General features: G+C 38.9%; 1 protein-coding gene across 13 annotated transcripts in view; it reads right to left on the bottom strand.

Annotated features, from left to right (window-relative positions):
- Positions 1–21,081, bottom strand: part of BCOR (BCL6 corepressor) — an 85,284-nt gene that overhangs the window by 21,358 nt on the left and 42,845 nt on the right. For 5 of the 13 annotated variants that reach the window (XM_034423823.2, XM_060694069.2, XM_034423824.3 and 2 more), the window contains 8 exons: positions 17,824–17,902; positions 13,884–16,712; positions 13,216–13,269; positions 12,611–12,794; positions 8,291–8,569; positions 7,624–7,977; positions 2,825–3,150; positions 2,264–2,401 (listed from right to left, as the gene is read on the bottom strand). In XM_034423823.2, coding sequence (XP_034279714.1) covers positions 2,264–2,401; positions 2,825–3,150; positions 7,624–7,977; positions 8,291–8,569; positions 12,611–12,794; positions 13,216–13,269; positions 13,884–16,712; positions 17,824–17,902 — 4,243 coding nt within the window. The remainder of the gene's footprint in view (positions 1–2,263; positions 2,402–2,824; positions 3,151–7,623; positions 7,978–8,290; positions 8,570–12,610; positions 12,795–13,215; positions 13,270–13,883; positions 16,713–17,823; positions 17,903–21,081) is intronic. The other 8 variants (XM_034423828.2, XM_087895215.1, XM_087895217.1 and 5 more) reach the window with 5 other exon arrangements.

Here is a 21,081-nt window from a genome sequence, read left to right as displayed (position 1 = left end):
ACATTGATAAACAGTGGATACAAAAATAAACAAACAATTAAAGACTAAGACCTCCCTCTTCTTTTTTTGCCTTCTCATGATATCTCATACATTCTTGCAAGCAAAAGCACTGTCATTTTGAGAGTCCATGGGGGATTTCTTTGTGAAAGGGACTCTTACACTCCCTAGGTCTACGCTGCTAACTTATTTTTTCTTTGCCCATTACCCAGTTTACTCCACTCCTTTCCCATTTCCCACTCAACCCTTATCCCAAGTAGGGAGAAAAGAATTTCCTCCTTTTTTTGTTGGGAGCTAGGCACAATTAGATGAATTACCAGCTGAGGATATACTGTAAGTGAGGAATTATATTCATGGGTCTTACCAAAACAGGCATCATACTCCCAATATGAAAATTTCCTCATTTTTAGTGATTGTCTAGATTACTTCATAAGCAATAGGATCCCAGACTGATACTCTTGTCTGGATTTAAAAGCATTTGCAATACTATATACTTGCTGGCTGGTCTATCACTTTGATGTAAACAACCAGAGCTGGTTTCCCATGACTAACCTCAATGCTAATAGAACAAAAAAGATGAAGGATGGCATTCTTAACTATCTTTCAATTCCAAGTCTTTTTCCACAGTTCCTGAAATTAACCTTTATCAGTTTGGTAGCCAGTCAATTAGGTAGATCATTGAGTTTTCTTGAACTGCTTACCAGTCCTGCTTGATTTAACGTAGACAAATTTATAAAATTTAGATATTCAGCAGGGGTGAAATCCAGCAGGTTCTGACAGGTTCTGGAGAACTGGTAGCAGAAATTTTGAGCAATTCAGAGAACCAGTAGAAGAAATTTTCAGAAGTTCGGAGAACCAGCAAATACCACCTCTGGCTGGTCCCAGAATGGGGTGGGAATGGAGATTTTGCAGTATCCTTCCCCTGGAGTGGGGTGGGAATGGAGATTTTGCCGTATCCTTCCTCTGCCAAGCTCACCAAGCCACATCACACCACACCCACCAAGCCACGCCAACAGAACCGGTAGGAAAAAAATTTGGATTTCACCACTGATATTCAGGGTATATTGCCTTATTAGGATAAAGTTAAACCATTACCAAGATTGCAGTCTGTGCTAGTATGTGTTTGAATGCAACAGGGGTTTATATTTCTCTCCCTCTTTTTCAGATTTCCCCTTTTCTCTTTTTGATAAAATGAAGTATACAATAACATTTAATTATACCTAAGAAAAATGACTAAGTGGCTGTCCAACCTAATAAATCTAAAGCCAGAAACATATTTTTCATGCAACCTCTGGATTGATAAGGTGTCAGACCACCTTGCCACATAGGAAGCTGGATATTTTGTGTGTCACAAAATATTTGGATCTAGGTTTGCTACATTACCTAGCCTCTCAATGTAGGCTTTCATAACAAACCTCTCCTCAATCTCTTTCAGCAAGAGAAAGTCATTTTTAAAAATTAAAATCCTAGGTATGAAATAAGATTCACCTATTAAGGAACATATTAGGTTTCTTGCTTCTGATTAAGATGTATATAACCTCTTTTCTGTTCTTTGCCTTTTTTTGGCTGCATCAGAGCTTCAGTTGAAACATTTAATAAATAAGCTGTATCAGAACTTTGTCCAACTTGACATTTAACATATATCGTTTTTACAAAACATGACCAATGTCTTAAAATGTAGAACATTTACACACAAAGAGACAAACACACTTCAGATATTGTATTTTCACGTTCTGAGTGGAATCCATAGTCCATTGCAATGTGTATCTCCTAATACTAACTGGCTCCAAGGACTCTATATTTGTCCAAAGTGTGAAATGACTCCCAAAATGTATTTATATACAGTGTACCAATAACGTAATGTTTAAAGCAATCTTAAAATGCAGCATGCTTAGACTGTGAAAATAAGGCAAATCACTAATCCTTTATAAATGCAGCAAAGATATTCAGATCTCTTAACTCTATCCTTACTTTATACAAGATTCCAATCTTGCAAAGTACACCATACTCTGAATTCTTACTGGCAATGACAGGCACCTAATTCAAATTGCAGGTTATTAAATTATATGGATTTATATGGTTTTTCTCCTAAACCCACTCACAAAATGCATTAATCGCATGCTTGAATGAAAAACCAAATCAGAGGGTCTCAAGTTATTGAGAGGGAATACAGATTCTTAAACATATGAGCAATTAGAATCATATGTGACACCAAACATCTTCTATATTCTAATTCAAAATAGTGATCTTCAGAAACAATGCTTGCCTCATATCCCAGTCGTGCTGCCCTTTGCAGAAGTGTTTCTCCAGCATTCTTATTGACAATAAGTCTTCGAGCTTCTGGGGGCATGGGACGACTTGGGGCAATCTCCTGAGGTGTACTTGCAATCTGCAGCTGTGAGGGCTGAAAAAAGGCAATAATGAGGAGTCTGCTGCTGCTGCAGGCAATCATACAGTTTGCACCTAAGTGATTTGAGTGGTGAAGAATCTAATCTGAAGGAGCCTCTAGTTGATTTCAGATTCTTATTAACTTTAACCTGTCAAAATCTTCACTGAATTCCGTACCTCATTCCATCAATCCTCAATAATTTATTGAAAATCTTTCCTTTTTTAAAAAAGTGAATGGTAGTGCCATCTTCTCAATTACGGTAAAAAGTTCTTAAAAGTTCTACATCAATGTACAAGATTTCCATGAAATCATGTAATTTGTCCTAGGAGAAAGCTGAATGAACCCCAAGTTAATGCAAAAAGGAGATGTTTAAGAATTTAATCTGGGTGATTTTATCAATCTGATAGTAATGGCAACTGAGTCATGATAAAAAGATACCTTCTCCTCAATGCTTTCAATATCTGTTATGTCATCTCCAGTCAAGGATGACCTTGTTCTCCTCTCCTGCAGTGCCAAATGTTTTGTTTTACACTGACGTTTCCCTGGCGGCTTCTCACACTCGCTGTGTTTCTGCAACAGGGATGCAGCCTGAAAATCCTCTTCTTCATCCAAGCACAGCCCATCTGTCTTCCAGTTTTCTTTAATTTTCTGCTGCTTGGCAGCCAACCTTGAAGTCAAAGTATAGCTTGGCTGAGTTTGCCTTTTGCTGTTTATATTGGTGGAGATATTCTTCATATGTGAGGACACTGGGAACAGAGGGATACCTACATGGAAGGAAAGGCATTGCACACTGTACAGCATGTTGAATGGGAAGATAAATACATATCGAACATTCAGTACAAGTCCTTGCATTGTTTAAAAGTACTAATCTTTATATATGTATTACATTACTATTTTTAAACAAATACACATTTTAACTGTAACTGTTAAAACAAATATTATATAGAATGAATTGTTGTAACTTCTAAGCAATGTTTTCTAATCTGATTTAGATAAAGGACAATAAGCAATCCCACAATTTAGATACCACATCACAGAAATGATGACAAATTAGTACTACGCCAGTCTACCTTTTCAAGTTACTGCTTTGGATACGAACAGGAGAAGATATTTCCTTACCTGTAACTTCATGATGCTAAAATGGGAATATATTGCTCTTTTAGGTATAGAACTGGTGAACCTTTTCACTTTGAGAGTTTGTTTTTAACAGAGCAATATGTAAACAGATGCAGATGATTTCCAAAAGCAGAAATGGCATTTAAATATCCAATTCTCATTCTTGCCTTTGAAAATTATCCCTTTGCATATGAAGATGACAGCATTTTGAAATGGTTTCATGGATCCAGATAGTTAGCCATGTATCTATGTAAAATTACTATAAATAAATAGCTTACTTTTTCTGCCTAAACAATAGAAAGCACCTAACCTTTTCTGAGAACATCAGGGTTTTTTGTAGGTATACTATATGTACTTAATCTAACTGGAATCAAAATACAGTGTCCCATTGATAACTTCTCAAGAAAAAATTCCACAGTTCTATGTTTCACGATATTCTGCTATCGATGCCTGAAAACCTGATTGCCTGATACATGAGAAAAATGTGACAACAAGCAAATATGTCCCATAGCCATATTTTCAATATAAAACAATTCATTACTGCTAGTAATCCCTGAACTAAATGAATGACTAAAGGTTTCTTTTAGAAATATTCATATGCATATTTCAAAGGCCTGCAACATTTTTAAGACACTGGCCAAATCTAGAATTTTGAAAGTGGCACCACACAATGATTACCATGACTCAGACATGCAAGTTCTGCAAAGAAATATAATGTGGAGAAGAGCTGGGGTCTTGTCTTAGACCCAAAAGTAAACCCCATTCTGATGAATCCAGGTTTTGTTCCACCAGAAACTCTCTTTACAAAAATGAAAAACAGGTAAACCTAAAAAAGCAAACAATTTTCCCAGGAACCCTATTAAAACATAATGGTCTGAGCCGCTAAAGCACATTGCTTACAACCTACAATTTTCTTCAAATACAATCAATTGTTCTTTTTCACACCTGGAACATACCGTATTTTTCAGACTATAAGACGCACCTAAGTTTACAGGAGGAAAACAATAAAAAATAGTTTTTGGCCTCTGTGCGTCGTGTTTTCTCACTCCCTGACCTCCAGAAGCACTCTGCAGTGCTCCGCATGGCCCTTTTGACCAAAAACGACTCTGTTTCTGGCAAAAATGGGCCATGCAGTGCACTGCATAGTGCTGCTGGGGGCCTGGGAGGGAGAAAACATGACACGCAGAGGGCTTGGGAGCCCAAAAATAGGCCTGTTTTTGGCAAAAATGAGCCAATTTTTGGTGAAAATGGGCTGTGCGGAGCACTACAGAGTGTTTCTGGGGGCCCAGGAGGGTGAAAATGTAACACACAAAGGACTTGGGAGCCCAAAACCGGGCCCTTTTGTGAAAATGGGCTGTGCGGAGCACTGCAGAATGCTTCTGGAGGGAGGAGAGGGTGAAAACGTGACACACGGAGGATTCGGGAGGCCAAAAACGCCCGTATTCGGTCTATAAGATGCACCTAAATTTTCACCCACTTTTAGGGAGGGAAAAGGTGCATCTTATACTCCGAAAAATATGGTCATCTGTGCACTCCAATAGTTCATTTTTCTCAAAAGATTTTTTTTACATACAACCAATAATCTTCTACAGCCCATTCCATTCTAACCATAGTTTTGCCTTCTCTTATAATTCATCCTATCTTTCTTACCTTTTCTATCTGTTCTTCCACTACCCTCTACCCACCATCTCTATTTGAAGCATCATGGAGTCCATGTCTTCATTTTTTTTACCCCTGCAAAACCATCATAATGCATCATGTGTCCGTGGGACACAGCAAACAGCAGCATTTACGTAAATCCTCCTCTTTTCAGATAGGTCATGACTTTGGTCGCTAAACAACCAGTCATAAACCAAGGACTACCTGTACTGGGAAATTATTTGCTTTCCATGTGTTCATTTTCCATATGTTTAATTTGAATGGAGAAACACTGACATGACAGGAAAACTCACAGTAACTTGAAATAGCAGAACTGAACCTCCTCAGTACCCTACAAAATAGGCCTACGGTTTTACTGACTTTCACAAGATATAGCCTGATGTTAAAACTTAGGAACATAAAGCAAATCAGCCTTCTCAACACATACACTGTTCCGAAAAGCAAAGATCTAACTTCACTGGAGGGGGGAAAGCATTATGTTCAATGCCCTGATTCACTGAAACAGGCAAGAAGAGTATAACACAAACTGCTTATCTCCTAGCAAGAACAGGATTCTTTTACTTCTTAGCTAGATAGAAAACACATTTTCACAAATAGCATTCATAAAAACAGACTCATGTTTTGAAGGTATAACAGAAGAACCTTGTTGAGTTCACCCTCTGTACAGCCTCTGTACAGGTTGCATTTAACATCTGGGTAGGGATGATAGCTGAAAAAAGTTATGCAAAATAGGCAGGAATGTGTTAAGGGCCTGGTGGCTCAGCAGACTAAAAGCATTGTGATTAACACCAGCTGTCTGCAATTACTGTAAGTTCGAATCTCACCAGGCTCAAGGTTGACTCAGCCTTCCATCCTTTCTAAGGTAGGTAAATTGAGGACCCAGTCTGTGGGGGCAATAAGCTGACTTTGTATAAATATACAAAAGTATGAAGGTTATTGCTTAACGCATTGTAAGCCACCCTGAGTCTCCGGAGAAGGGCGGCATATAAATCAAATTTTTAAAAAAAGTGCTCAGCAAGGCCAGGATTAGAGTCCTTTCAGATTATTAAATTATGTCACAAATGTAACTACGGATTACACTATAGTTTTCTCTGTTGTCCTTCTCAAATACCTAGCAATAATGTGATAAGGAAATATTGCTTTCCTCTACATTAAGGTACTTAATCCAATTTATTTTTATGATATCGGTCTAGCTCTACTGAGCCTCACTTCAGGCTATCTTAGGCTACCAACTATAGAGTGATAGTTGGTAGTTTAAGGTAATCTGAAGGGAGGCTCAGAAAGTGCCAACTTTCAAATGGAGTCAAGCAGTCTAACTCATTCAGGGCCACTAGGTAAGCTCATGAATAAACCCCAAGGAAAATTCTTTGACTGCAGCAGCATAGTTTCCCGAGTGGTTGTGCTGATAGGAACTTGGTATAGTGAGCCAGGTATAACATTTCTTTGGACCCTTATGATAGAAAGCTTCCCAAGGAAAGGGATCTATTTCAGCCCAAGGATATAATACCAGTGATCAAGCATTTCAGTGGTATATTATTGTTGTTACTTACAGTATTTAAATTATTACCTTTTTATCTAAACTGCTTTGGAGCACCTTATATTTCTGGAAAATGAAGTTCACAAGTAAACTAACTGACTAAATAGGAAAGAAAAGAAAGATGTGGTAAAGAACCTTACCAGTACAAATTAGACACAAAGAACAAGAGATTCAGGACATCATTTGTCACTTCTTCTAACATAAATCAGATAAAAGCTGATATCTTTCTATCTCCCAGCTCCCTGAACATGAAGATTTAGCTCAGAAGTTCAAAACCTAATGGAGCAGCCTATTCCCATGAGTGATCAAAAATTCAGAACATTTTATACTTGGCTTAATTTTAGCCCATTTGATATAGTCATATTTTATAAAATCAACCAACAGAAGAAAATATATGTTGAATTGTGGAGTCCTTGGTTGTTTTTCTTGCGGACATTTCATTACCCAACTAGGTAACATCATCATCATTAGCTCAGAGCACTAAGAACTCCACAATAAAATCAAGCATTTTCAAATGAGCATTATCATCCTTCAAATCATTATATAAAAATTGTTCAGGATTGTTTCTACACAAACATAAACATCTAGGATATTGGTTTTAAAATAATTAATACTATATCACACTTTACAAATTTGGCAAAATAAGCACAATTTAATTTACTATGCGAAAGATTTAATTCTTAAATCTTTCACATAGTAACAACTGATATTATAATACACAATGAAATATATTACATTAAATATATTATTATATTATATTATATTATATTATATTATATTATATTATATTATATTATATTATATTATATTATATTATATTATAATCATATTCTATCCCACAAAAATCATTACTGATAACTTCTTAGCACTGGTGGCAGCATGCGTCACTAAATAATGCTAGATTTCCCTAGTAATCTCTGCATACCTGGTTCATTGTCACTTGTTTTGAGGGACTCTTCAGACCAACTTCTATTGCTTTTGACCTCTGACCTTTTCTTGGTGTGCCTTTCTTCTGTGCAGTCTTTGACCTTTGCAGTGGCCTCTGGCTGAACAGCCTCAGCTAAATCTTTCCTGCTTTGCCGGCCCAACTTGCCGGGTGGGGATCTCTCTGGTGATACCTGCTGCTCCCATAGTTCCCTAAGATGCTGCAGGTGACGCTGCTTTTTTGGATGAAGCCCTGTTAATTCAATGCACACCTTCAGGTTGGTCACCTCATTACAATTGGGCTCTTCTAAGTGGTTAGAGGAATTGTTTGTCATTTCCCTCTCAGGCCAGTCATCTAATGGAAAAATAACTAAAAATTAATCAAAAGGCCCTGAACTTGAAACAAAAGCTATAGTTCACTTGTGGGGCAGATTCTTTCAGCTTCACCATTATACTTGCATTTTAAACATTTAGCTCAGGAAGGGGTTGCATGCATACAGCCCTTTGCATTGTCCAATGATTACATTGTCCAATGACTAGTTTTTAACCTTTCAAATTTCCAAATATCATTCAGGGAGAATTTTGGATTGGCAGAATCAAGGCCATAAAGGGGCATGTAATTCATTTCACAAACCATGCCTTAAAACAGACTAACAGGGGTTGATTACCTTTAGAGGTCTTCTTCTTTTTTGCTTTTGATGCAAATTCTTCTTCCAGTTCTTCTACAAAGTTTTCTTTAGGGGTTCCATCATTCTGCATGTTCTCATCAGAATGTTTACGTTTTCGGTCCAGATGTGGGCACGGAAGCTGGCTTCTATCTTCTAAATATTGGTCATTTGTCTTTTCGTACACAGTAAATCTCTCCAAACAAATATCTGCAGGAGAACTTTTGTCCTCAGGAATTTCAGAACTCTGATCATGGATATTGTCTGTGTCATGAAAATAGCCTTTAAATAAAGCCACATTATTAATTTGGTTAGTTTATTGTGCAAGAATGCATTTGATCTCTTCAAAGAAAATCTAGTCTAGTGACTATCTCCCACCCTCCCTCTCTCTCATCTAAAACACGAATCTTTTTCAGGCTGAATATTAAGAGACCTGTACAAAAACCAATAGGAAAACCAAGTTTATAAAAACTTTACTAACACTTCACGAAACTATTATTTCACAAGGAAAAGAAGTGGCTACAACAATATTGTCTGCCTGTAATAAAAATGCAGTCTGAAAAAATGTAATTTATAAAATAGATCCATAATCTGACGTTCCAGGCAGCATGCAAAGATTTTGAGTAAAGTCCTCCAAACCTTAGATATGGCTCTTAACCCTTGCTACCAAATTGAAATCTATAATGCAATACTGGAGGAGGAAATTATTAAATACACAACTGGCAAGATAATATACAACTGGCAAGTTATTCATTATATTTTATATGAAATAAATTCATATGCAAATAAAATCAACTGTAGTTTTGCTCTAACCCAGTGGTGAAATGTAAAATTTGTTACTACTGGTTCTGTGTGCATGGCTTGGTGGTGGTGGGGGGGGGGGTTAATGTGACTGGGTGGGTGTAGTGAAGTTTGTTTGTTTTTTTTACTTTTAAAAGCATTTTTTCTACAACCACTTCGGCCGAAGAGGTTGCAGAAAAAAATGCTTTTAAAAGCCTCTGACAATCAGGCAACTCAGCTGGGATCATCAGAGGCTTTTAAAAGCACTTTTTTCGAAGAGGTTGTAGAAAAATTTTAAAAGCCTCTGACATACCCAGCTGAGCTGCGCGATCATCAGAGGCTTTTTTTAAAATTTTTATTTTATTTTTTCGGCCAAAGAGGTTGTAGAAAAAATGCTTTTATAAGTAAAAAAACAGCCTCTGATGATTGCGCAGCTCAGCTAGGCATGGGGGGTGGGGAGGCAGAGATTTTTGCTACTGGTTCTCCAAACCACCCACCGCCATCGCTACCAGATTGGGCGATCAGGTTCGAACCGGGAGCATTTCACCTGTGCTCTAACCCCAGTCAGTATTTTTTCAGTGCAGTCCCCATCCCATCCCATCCTTCAAATATACAACATAGTCCTTGGGTTGAAAAAAGCTCAGCATCCTTTTTCTTAAGTGTAATCTAGATCAGGAATGGAGATGGTCTGTGGACAGAATGTGACCTAGCAGTCTCTTCTGTTATGCACTAACTCTTCCCACTACTCCCATACTATGCAGCTCTTTTCCCACTGAGAGGGTTAGGAAATTGCATACCTTGTTTTCTTTTATTTAATATCTAGCCATTAGTTTACCAATGAAGAGAGCAAGGCAAGGAGACTGGAGAAAGGTATTTTGACTTTAGCTCTATATTTTGTCAGTCTACAATTCTCTGAATTATGGTAATATTCATACAACTGTATTCATTGAGTAACTAAAATATTTTAAAAGTGCAATACAATTCCATGTGTACTTCAGCACCTCTATGTCATTACTATCTTTCTTCCAGAATTTTTCCAGTCCTTCTCTCTCAGCCCAACCAACATCATAGTGTTGTTATAGGAAAAACAGGAGGCAGGAATATTAGAAATGTTTGCCACCTTGATTTATATATAAATAAAACAGGATAAAAATCTAATAATAGTAACAACTTTTATTATTTTACTCAACTATGGCAGACATACAAGGCCATGAAAATTAGTTTGATATTTTGTATCCTTAACATTGCCCTAAACCTTAAATGCAATACTATATACAATATAGCAAAATTCACTTTGCCATATCAGATATTTCATATTGCAGAAATGGATCTAAACAAACCAAATTCTATATGAGAAAAATACAAAGATGAACCTTGAAACTACAATTTTATTTCCCCCTTTCCTCTCTTCATCTAGGGAAGAAAAATTAGGCACTTCTCTTAGGTTCATATTTCTTTTTTACATTTTGTGATTCCAGGTGTGATTTTTTTAAAAAAAATACTCTCTTTTTCTATTTCTGCCTCCTGTCTTGTTTGTTCCATCTCCCACATTCTTCCTTTAATTTATCTCATCCATCTTATTATTAACTTAACTTGTTCCTCTTTTTGTAACATGCCTTATTTTTTTCAGCATCCCACTAAAATGGTTGTTTGCAAAGCAGACTTGTCAAGTATAATCCTAAACTCAAAGTTGACTCAGCCTTCCGAGGTCAGTAAAATGAGGACCCAGATTGGTGGGGGCAATATGCTTGCTGACTCTGTAAACCACTTCGAGAGGGCTGTAAAGCATTGTGAAGCAGTTTATAAGTGTAAAGGCTATTACTATTTACTCTAAAGCAGGCATGTCCAACCCATGGCCCATAGGCCGCATGTGGCCTTGCGCTGCTAGTAATGTGGCCCTACAAGGTAATAGAAAATATAAAAAATAAAAGGAGTTTATTATTTATATACATTAACTATATCATATATTTCATCTGCAGCCTAAGACAATTCCCCTTCACTCAATGCAGCCCAAGCAAACCAAAAGGTTGGATAATCACGCTCTGAAGTGTATGGTCTGTGGCAAATGTTTTAAGACTGTAATCTTTCAGAAATTTAGAAACTTCAGGAGAGAGGCTATTTTAGAAAAGGTAAGTTTTAAACTGAGTAGTTTTACAGCAGCAACTCATACTTGTTATTGGGATACTGGGAACAAGAAGTTTTATGTACATCACCTATAAAGCTTTTAAACAAAAACTTATGGCATACGGTCTGAGAAATAAATATGTATTTTAAGATAAAGCTATTTTTTGTTTTTTATTTCCAAGTCATAATAACGGCAGTAAGAAATAGCCCCAAGATAATGTCTGCAAATCTTTGCAACTTCTTTTTCTATGAAACAAATGGTATAGTTAGCACTTTAACTCCTTCTTAACTCTTATTTGATCTCTGTACAGATGTATCATTTAAAAGACTGTATTTTAAGGTTTTACCATTTAGAAAAATGATGTTCCATTCCTATCAATTCATGGTAACCTTTGCATACAACCCCAAAACATGGAAACTGACAAGACCTATATGTGCATTTTTACTCAGTCCAAGATGCTTAATGTTCACTTTTATTCCAAGACATTATATACATATCCCTCAATAATTTGGTACTTTTTATCCTATATAGCATTCAAAATAAGATTTGGTATCAAGGAATAAGTGGAAATGGGTGTGTGATTGTTTATTTTGATCATTTTTACTTTCTGGGTAATTTTAAGGTTTCAGGTCATAGGATCAGTCTGAACATATATTTGATAACTACATTTTCCAGAAACAAAGCCGTTAAGTTCCAGAAGAAAATACGTAATACAGTAAAATTAACTGGATAACCCCATTCCACCATGTTTCTTCATGCATGCATTGCTTCTTAGAATTATTTCCAAATATTCCTTGACCAAATACACATTTCAGTCAACTGATATGGATTATATGTATCTTAAACTTATGCCATGATTGCCTTTTATTCAAAGAGAAACAATATCCTTATTGTTTGAACTTTGCTACGTTTGATAGGGGCTAGTTCTTCACTCAATCCTGTCACTTGTAATGGCCTGCTCAAATGCATGAGAGGGGGAAAAAGTAGCTGCTTTTCTTTTAATTTACAAATACCTTTGTGTTTTCTACACTCACAGAAAACTTAGCTGAAACCGAAGGCAGCCATGACAAGAGACGCAGACAGAAAAGAACTAGAAACATAGCAGCTTCTGGAACAGCAAAATCTTTTCAAAGAAGAAATTCACTGACATTACCCAGACAGAGGTCTCTTTATGTTATATTAACAGTGCTTCAAAATATTTTTTTTAATTGGTAGGGGAGTATATGAATCATAAGCAACATATCAAAAAGTTAAGGAAATAAACTGTAATTGTATTTCCTATCAGTTCAGATATTCAACTGTACCAAATAAAAAAGTTATATATATACTAACTTCCCCAACTGTTCAAATTAGAACATCTCCCTTTTCAGCAGATAAATTAGTTCTCCACACATCTCCTAAAACTAATGTATGCTTACATCTGCTTTTGTCATTTGGCCCAGCAATGACATCTTCCGAAGGGACAGAGTTAGGCTTTTTCTCATTATTTCCTTTCAAGTTTTCCCACTCTGCTTGGTTGAATCGGCAGATCTCTGAGTCTTTGGTTGCTACATGGCCTTCTCTCTCTTTCATCTCCAACTCTGAGAAGCGCATCATTGCACGCTAGAAAGAGAAACAATATGAAAAAAGACTCACAATAAGAGCTACTTTATTTACCTTACCTTAAATGAAAGTACATTCAAATGAAAGTACATTCAAATGAAAGTACATTCAAAATGAAATATGTAATGCATAAAAATTGAGATGCATACAATTATTTGAGCTATGTATAATTACAAAATTTTAAAATCTCAGTATACTAATGATACTGTATTTATACATATACATATAGAGAGATGCTATGGAGGTGTTTGTGTATAATATAGGCAAGCAAACACACATTTTGAGAAATATAACAAGCAAAAAAGAAAAAAAGAACAATGAGTAAAGACGATCATGGCCCACAACTTCCCTTTGTGTGTTTTGAAATGAAATTTTAACTCAAACTTTTAAGAGTCTAATAATAAAAATTTGAAGAACTGACCTCACAGTAAGCAGCAGGTAGACATAAAATACTGTCCTCTTGTAATCCTTCCATCTATGTAATTAAAATGGGCACTCAATGGATCATTTGGATAATTTCATCCATTTTTATAAGCATCAACCAATTCTTTTCTTAACAATGCAAACAATTTGGCTTAACTCATCTTGTCATAAATTGTAAACTTAACCTACAATATTTGCTATTATTCAACATTAAATTCATTACAGCTTTTATTCTTCTATGCTGTTTTTGCGTAGTAAAGAAGTTGCATTAATTTACTAAAACGCAGCTCCTTTATCAAATGCCACATTTAGAATATCAATTAGAACCTTTGCCATTATTGTACAATGCTGGCCAAACAAGCTAGCAAGCTATAAAAAACTACCTATGCAAATAAGAAACACACATTTTTCAGTTCTTCATTATTATATACTTCTTGAGATTAAATTACTTATTATTTACATTTGATTTGTATCTATTAATGTTTAACTTCCTCTCATCTCATAGCAGTACCCTCATATATGCAAATTTATCATTAATTTTGTCAACAGACTTAAATTTGTAATATATACATACATTCTCCCAACCCGCAAAACATCAATTTTCATTCTCAACTGCAATTTTATAAAGCAAATATTGTTTTTGGTAAGTTATCCCCAGAGACTCACCTGCAAGGCCCGTTGTTCTCGACTCAGTTGACTAGAATCTGCATACAGTTCAGTTGTAACACACTTGAATCGGTCACCTACATAACCAGCAGAGTTTGCTATTCTCTTTGCCAGCTTAGATGGCTTAGGTTTCAAGAGTTTGCCATCATTAGATTCCATACCCTCAATCCCATCTTTGGCATATGTCTGATTGATTTCAACACTTGACTGTGCATTTCCCATACAAAGCTGTTTGGCATCATCTGGCATTTTACAAAAAGACATAGCCAAGTCATCATTCCCATGAGCAGTCTCCAGGAACACAGAAGGGGGAATAGTCAATCTCTCTCTATTATAGCTTGCTGAGAAATCATCTTTCCTTAAGTTGAAGATTGATGGGTGTGGATTCTGAACTTGCTTAAAGTTGTACACTTCATGGAAATTATTTCTCCCACATTCTTCTCTCATTACAATAAAATCTCTATGCTGAAAGGCTTCTTCCACCTTGTGCTTTGTAGGGTCATTTGTTTGATTACTATTTTCAATAGGAAAATTCGGATTTGTCAGACCAGTTTTACCTTTTGCATCTTGCTCATCTCTCAATTCTGCAAACATAAGTTTATCACTTTTGGTACTATTTTTATTATGACTTGAACTTTGGTGTGATTTCACATTTCTCTCTGTGGGTATTTCAAAGTGTAACTTTGTGCTGGTTTCTAGCATCTCTGGCAATCTGTTTCTTAGAGCAGGGTCTTCATAATGGAGCCTCTCATGTGATCTAGATCTCCTTTCTGATTTATCATCTTTTAGCTCAAGAGCTGCATGGGATAACAACATTGGATGCACCATTCCCATACCCAGTGCATCTTGATATGTCACAAAGTCACCACTGCTAGTTGGTAAACTGTATGGAATAGTAGGTTTAGGAGCCAAATGCCCAGAGAAAAGACTGCCACTAGGTAACAAAACCGGATGAGGATACACAGGTCCTTTTCCATGTAGAGACAAAGGACCTAATGCTAAACCATCTGGAATTGGATATGGGAGATAGCTTCTTGGATAGGGCAGTGGTGGAGATCGGAATGCGTCATTTGAAGAAAAAAATATGGAACCTGGAGCAAGAGTGTTTTCATTTGCTTTGAACATAGGTTCTTGGTTATTGCATTTAGCTGCCTTATTACTATGCTTTGATGGTGGTGATGATGACAGTGACAATGACGATGATAATGATAATGATACTGAAGGTTGTCCTATATGCTGTATGACAGATGCAGTGGTTTCTACAGAAATGTTAGTTTTGGGACAATCTACATTAGCATTTGGAGCTGGAGAAGCAGATGCTGGGCGACCTTCAGTTGACAAAGATCCTGAAGTATTATTAATTACTGTTTCCATGCCTCCCATCCTAGGGCAAGAAGAACTTCGTTGTTGAGGTGTTACCCAGCCAGGGTTTTTGTTTTTCAACAGAATGTTTTTGCCACCATTCTCTTCATTAGAAGCTGGACCAGGAACCACCCAGGAGGAAGGTGCAGTGCTAATTATCTCAGGTCTGTAGATATTTCCAGGAGAAATAGTTTCTTTTGGAAGATCACCTCCAGGTAAAACCAATCCTCCTCCAGGCCTGCTATGAACTAACACAGTTGGTACCATTTTCTTAACATTATCAGACTTGGTTATTTCTGCATCAACAACTTTTGATGACAAATCCAGGGGTTTGTCAATGATATCTTTGGTAATAGTTTGCTGCTTTTCTAATAACGGAGGGGACCTGCTATCTTTCCGGTCATGGCCTGTTTTCCTTGCATGCACTGCAGGTTGCTGAGAAATTTCATTTGGATCATGTGTTTTGGGAGCTTTCCCATTTGAGACTCTGGAAGAAAATTCACTGCTTACATTCATGTATGGCTTGGGGAGGGCAATTGAAGAAGGAGAAGTTGAAATTCTGGAAAAGTGTTTATGGAACTCTGAGTAAGTATCTCCAACCTGTGTTGGGAGATGCATTCTAGGTGATGGCCTTGGAGAATGTGACAGCAAAATAGAAGGATCAGTTGGCATATTATTAGCAGCTGGTTTACCAGAGGGAACTCTGGGTGGTTTACTATTCTGAATATGTGGATAGGTATGAGAATCTATGGGATTTGCTGGACTCACTCCCATCTTCCAAGATAAGCCTTTATCTGGACAGTGTCCCAAAGGGGGAATTGCAGGGGATGCTGATGTAGCCGAAATCCTCATCGGTGAAGCTAATGATGATGGAATGTGGGGAGCAACATAGTGAGAAGGTGGCAAGTATAAAAAACGTTCACCATTTGTACATACAGGCGAATAAGTCACATGCTGTGGCAAGCTAAAATTGGACTGCTGAGGTAGCAAAGCCTTATACATATTCAATGAATACTTATTTGGTGAGTCAAGAAAAGGATAAATAGCACCCTCCATATAAGGATTTACCCAGGGTAGCCTTAGGTAACTAGCACCATTGACGCTGAGAGGACTTTGTTTATCACTTGAGCTTCTGTCCAAGCCTAAGGTCTCCCCAGTTGGAACAGAACTCTTTTGTATTCCAGGTGGTGTTTTGTAAAGAGCACTGAAGCCATTTGGGTTCTTTCCAGCTCCATTTTCAATTGCTTCAGTGGGATTAGACTTGAACTGTATCTCTGAGTTCCTTTCAGGACCAAATCCAAGGCCAGCAATAGCACTTGTAGCATCCCGGGTCTTGTCTGAGCCAAGTCCACATAAATTGGAATAGACAATACTACTGGGGACTCTAAGTCCTTCCCGCATAAGTCCAGAACGATCCATAGTCAGAGCTGCAAGGCTGTCAATGTGATGCACAGCCGTTGTATCCACCTTTGAAAAATAAAAAATGATGTTATTTTGGCATCTAATGAAAATGATAATCAAGACTACAGTTGGTATTTTTAATCAATGGAAACAATAGGCTTTCTATCATTAAAACAATATACATTAATAAATGTAAAGAAATTTAACCATTTAAAAATTGTAAAATGTTTCACACAGGAGTGAAAGAAGTCTGTCTTTTGTCAACTAAGTTTGATTTTTTTTTTAAAATTCAGAATAACTTGACAGGCATCTAGATCCTTTACTACTTAGCAAACATCTATGTAGATACTACCTTTAAACAATAATCTCTCAAACTTTTTCCTACTGAAATGACACATTCATAAAAAGAAATAGATTTCAATAGTCCTATCTTTATTATCTATGGTCCGTTTTAGGGGGATCATTATAGAACAAGTGTCAATGCACTGGTATAAATATCAATGTATCTAAAGTAACAAATGAGAAAAAATATCCAAATAATACTTTTAAAAATTCTCCTTACCAATTAGAATAGATTCCAACTGTATACAAATACTTAACAAAAAGTCCCATGAACTCAATAGGATTTACCCTAAGTAAATAAGTATAAAGTAGCATACAATTGTAACTTCAAAGCCTACTGATTCCTAATAGGATGTAACCTGTTATCTGTGGAGATTCTCAGTCATCCAGGTCATAGTTGTGTCAAAGGTGCTTCTTCAAAAGACTGGACTGTTGTTGTTTTTCCTTGAGGAAGAGGAAGCTAGCACTTTCAAGACACTTAGACTATAGTAAGAGTTCATATCCAAACTTGTACAATTATCAATCACAGAATTCCTAAGTGTGGGATGGGTAATTGTAGTATTATTTGGAACTACTGAACTCCTTAGGAACTAGGTATATCATAGAATAAGAGGCCTTAGGATTCATTCTAAACAAAATATAGCATGGGAAAATTTTACCATGAAGCCTTATTCATGCCACAAAAAAGAGAGATCTTAATGTCTAAATACCACATCTGAACAGTAGTGAACTAAATGTTTCATCACCTCCAACTGCACTTAATTATTTGTAAATGAAACAATATATAACAGGTTAACAACAATTGTATCTTTAATCTGTATTATCTGTTTCTTACCACACTGTGGTTCAGGTGATTTTCTTCTCTTAATTCCAGCCTGCTTTTCAAGACATCTCCATCATTTACAGGGATTTTCCTGTTTTAAAGGAATTTTTAAAAACAGGTTTAGAAATAAAATTATGAAATCTATATCCTGATATGACTACTTTTAACTTTCTTTTTTCCTTTCTTTTATTTGATTTGTATACCACCCTACTCCCGAAGGACTCAGGGCGGTGAACAGCCAACAATAAAATACATACATACAAAATTTAAAAAACAGAAATAAAATCAAATTAAATAGTTTGGCCCAGACAAAGATTAAAACCCCAGACAAAGATTAAAACCCCAATCAATTTAAAACAAATTTAAACTTTGAAGATTAAAAGATATTAGAAATATTAAAATATTAAAATTGTTAAAAAGAGGAAGAAAGTTAGGCCAGGCCCGCCTGGTGAAATAAAAAGGTCTTTAGAGCGCGGCGGAAGGTGCGCAGATCCAGGATCCTCCGTATCTCCGGGGGGAGCTCGTTCCAGATAGTAGGTGCCCCCACAGAGAAGGGTCTCCCCCTGGGGGCCGCCAGTCAACGTTGTTTGGCCGACGGCACCCGGAGGAGCCCCTCTCTATGAGAGTGTACCGGCCGGTGGGAGACTATTAGTGGTAGTAGGCGGTCCTGCAAGTACCCAGGTCCTGAGCCATGGAGCGCTTTAAAGGTGGTAACCAAAACCTTGAAGCACACCTGGAAGACCACCGGGAGCCAGTGCAGCTCGCGCAGGAGGGGTGTTACATGGGAACTCCACGTCGCTTCCATTACCACCTGCGCGGCCGCACTCTGCGCCAGTTGGAGCCTCCGGATGCTCCTCAAGGGGAGCCCCATGTAGAGAGCATTACAATAGTCCAGGCGGGAGGTGACGAGGGCATGAGTGACCGTGCGTAAGGAGTCCCGATTTAGAAAGGGACGCAACTGGCGAATCAGGCGAACCTGATGAAAAATCCTCCCGGTGGTCAAGTGGTCAAGTGCTCTTCTAAAGACAGCCGTGAATCCAGGAGGATGCCCAAGTTGCGCGCCCTCTCCGTGGGGGCCAATGATTCGCCCCCAATAGTCAGTGATGGCACCAACTGACTATATCGGGACGCCGGAAACCACAGCCACTCAGTCTTGGATAGGTTGAACCTGAGCCTATTTCTCCCCATCCAGATCTGCACGGCCTCCAGGCACCGGGACATCACTTCAAGGGTATTGTTGGGGTGGTCTGGGGTGGAGATGTACAGCTGGGTGTCATCAGCATACTGGTGGTACTTCACCCCGAAACCACAGATGATCTCGCCCAGCGGCTTCACATAAATGTTGAACAGGAGGGGCGAGAGGACCGACCCTTGCAGCACCCCACATATGAGGGGCCTCGGGGTCGACTTCTGCCCCCCTGTCAACACAGACTGTGACCAGTCAGAGAGAAACGAGGAGAACCACTGCCACAGTGCCTCCTACCCCTAACTCTTCCAACCAGTGCAGCATGATACCATGGTCGATGGTATCAAAAGCTGCTGAGAGATCTAACAGGACCAGGACAGAGGAGCACCCCCTGTCCCTAGCCCTCCAGAGATCATCTACCAACACGACCAATGCCGTTTCCGTGCTGTACCCGGGCCTGAAGCCCGACTGGAACGGATCCAAATACGTCGTTTCATCCAGGTGCTGGGGGAGCTGTTGTGCAACCACACTCTCAACCACCTTCGCCACAAAACGAAGGTTGGAGATCGGACGATAGTTTACCAACATTGCCGGGTCCAGGGAAGGCTTCTTGAGGAGAGGCCTCACCACCGCCTCTTTCAAGGCAGTGGGAAAGTCACCCTCACCCAACGAAGCATTTATAATCCCCTGGAGCCAGCCTTGTGTCACTTCCCAGGAAGCCAGCACTAACCAAGAAGGACACGGGTCCAATAAACAAGTGGTCACGTTCAGTCTGCCCAGAATCCTGTCCACGTCCTCAAGGGTCACAGGATCAAACTCATCCCAGATAACATTCTCAAGACCTGCCCCAGTCCCTCCCCCTGAGACTACCCAGTCGGAGTCCAGATCTTCCCGAATCTGAGTGATTTTGTCATACAGATACTGGACAAAATCCTTGGCTCTACCCTCCAAGGGGTCCTCCCGCGCTTCCTGGTGGAGCAGGGAGTGGGTCACCCTAAAGAGGGCGGCCAGGCGGTTATCTGATGATGCAATAAGAGCAGCAAAATAACTACATTTCGCTACTTTTATCGCCACTAGGTAATTCCTAATATGGGATATTACTAGTGTCCGGTCAGATTCAGAAAGACTGGCCCTCCATCTACTGTCTAGGCATCTTTTCCAGCGCTTGAACTCCCTCAGCTCCTCGGAGAACCAAGGAGCCAATTGAGATCGGCGCCGGGTCAGAGGCCGCAAAGGCACAACCCGATCCAGAGCTCCAGTGGCCACCCTATCCCAGGCGGCCACTAGGTCTCCAGTTGAGGCGTGTGCCAGAGCCTCAGGAAATGGCCCAAGCTCCATCTGGAACCTATCAGGTTCCATCAGGTGCCTGGGGCGGAACCATCTTACCGGTTCCGCCTTCCTGCGGCGGGGTGCAGCGGTTCGAAGGTCGAGACGAAGGAGAGAGTGATCTGACCATGACAAGGGCTCGGTGACTATATCCCCTATCTCAAGATCACTCAACCACTGTCCAGAGACAAAAACCAGATCTAGCGTGTTTCCCACCATGTGGGTAGGGCCATGAATTAACTGGGTCAGGTCCATAGCTGTCATGGAAGCCATGAACTCCCGAGCCACCTCAGACGTCTCACCCACAGACAGCAGGTTGAAATCCCCCATGACCATAAGCCTGGGGGTGTCAACCGCCACCGCGGCGATGATGTTGAATAGCTGGGGCAGGGCTGTTGCCACGTGGCAGGGAGCCAGGTATGTGATCAGCAAATCCATCTGAAACCCATGACCCCATTTCACAAGGAGGGATTCACAGCCGGCCGTCTGTGGAACAGTGGCCTCTCTCGGTCTCAGACCTTCTTTAATAATAACCGCTACCCCCCCCCCGCCCTTCCCCTGTGACCTCGGCTGATGGAATGCTTGGAAACCTGGTGGGCACATTTCAATGAGGGGAACCCCCCTCCTGGCCCAACCAGGTCTCCGTAATACCTGCCAGGTCCGCACCCCCCTCCTGAACAAGATCACAAATGAATAATGTACAGTTTCCTATTCAACTGTACATTAATATGCATTTGTGAATATTATAGATACACAGT

Source organism: Pantherophis guttatus, chromosome 5 (assembly GCF_059756535.1).
Source record: "Pantherophis guttatus breed Tessera chromosome 5, ASM5975653v1, whole genome shotgun sequence".
Taxonomy (NCBI): domain Eukaryota; kingdom Metazoa; phylum Chordata; class Lepidosauria; order Squamata; family Colubridae; genus Pantherophis; species Pantherophis guttatus.
The sequence above is the reverse complement of the archived record's forward strand: the minus strand, read 5'-3'. Positions and strand labels throughout refer to the sequence as shown.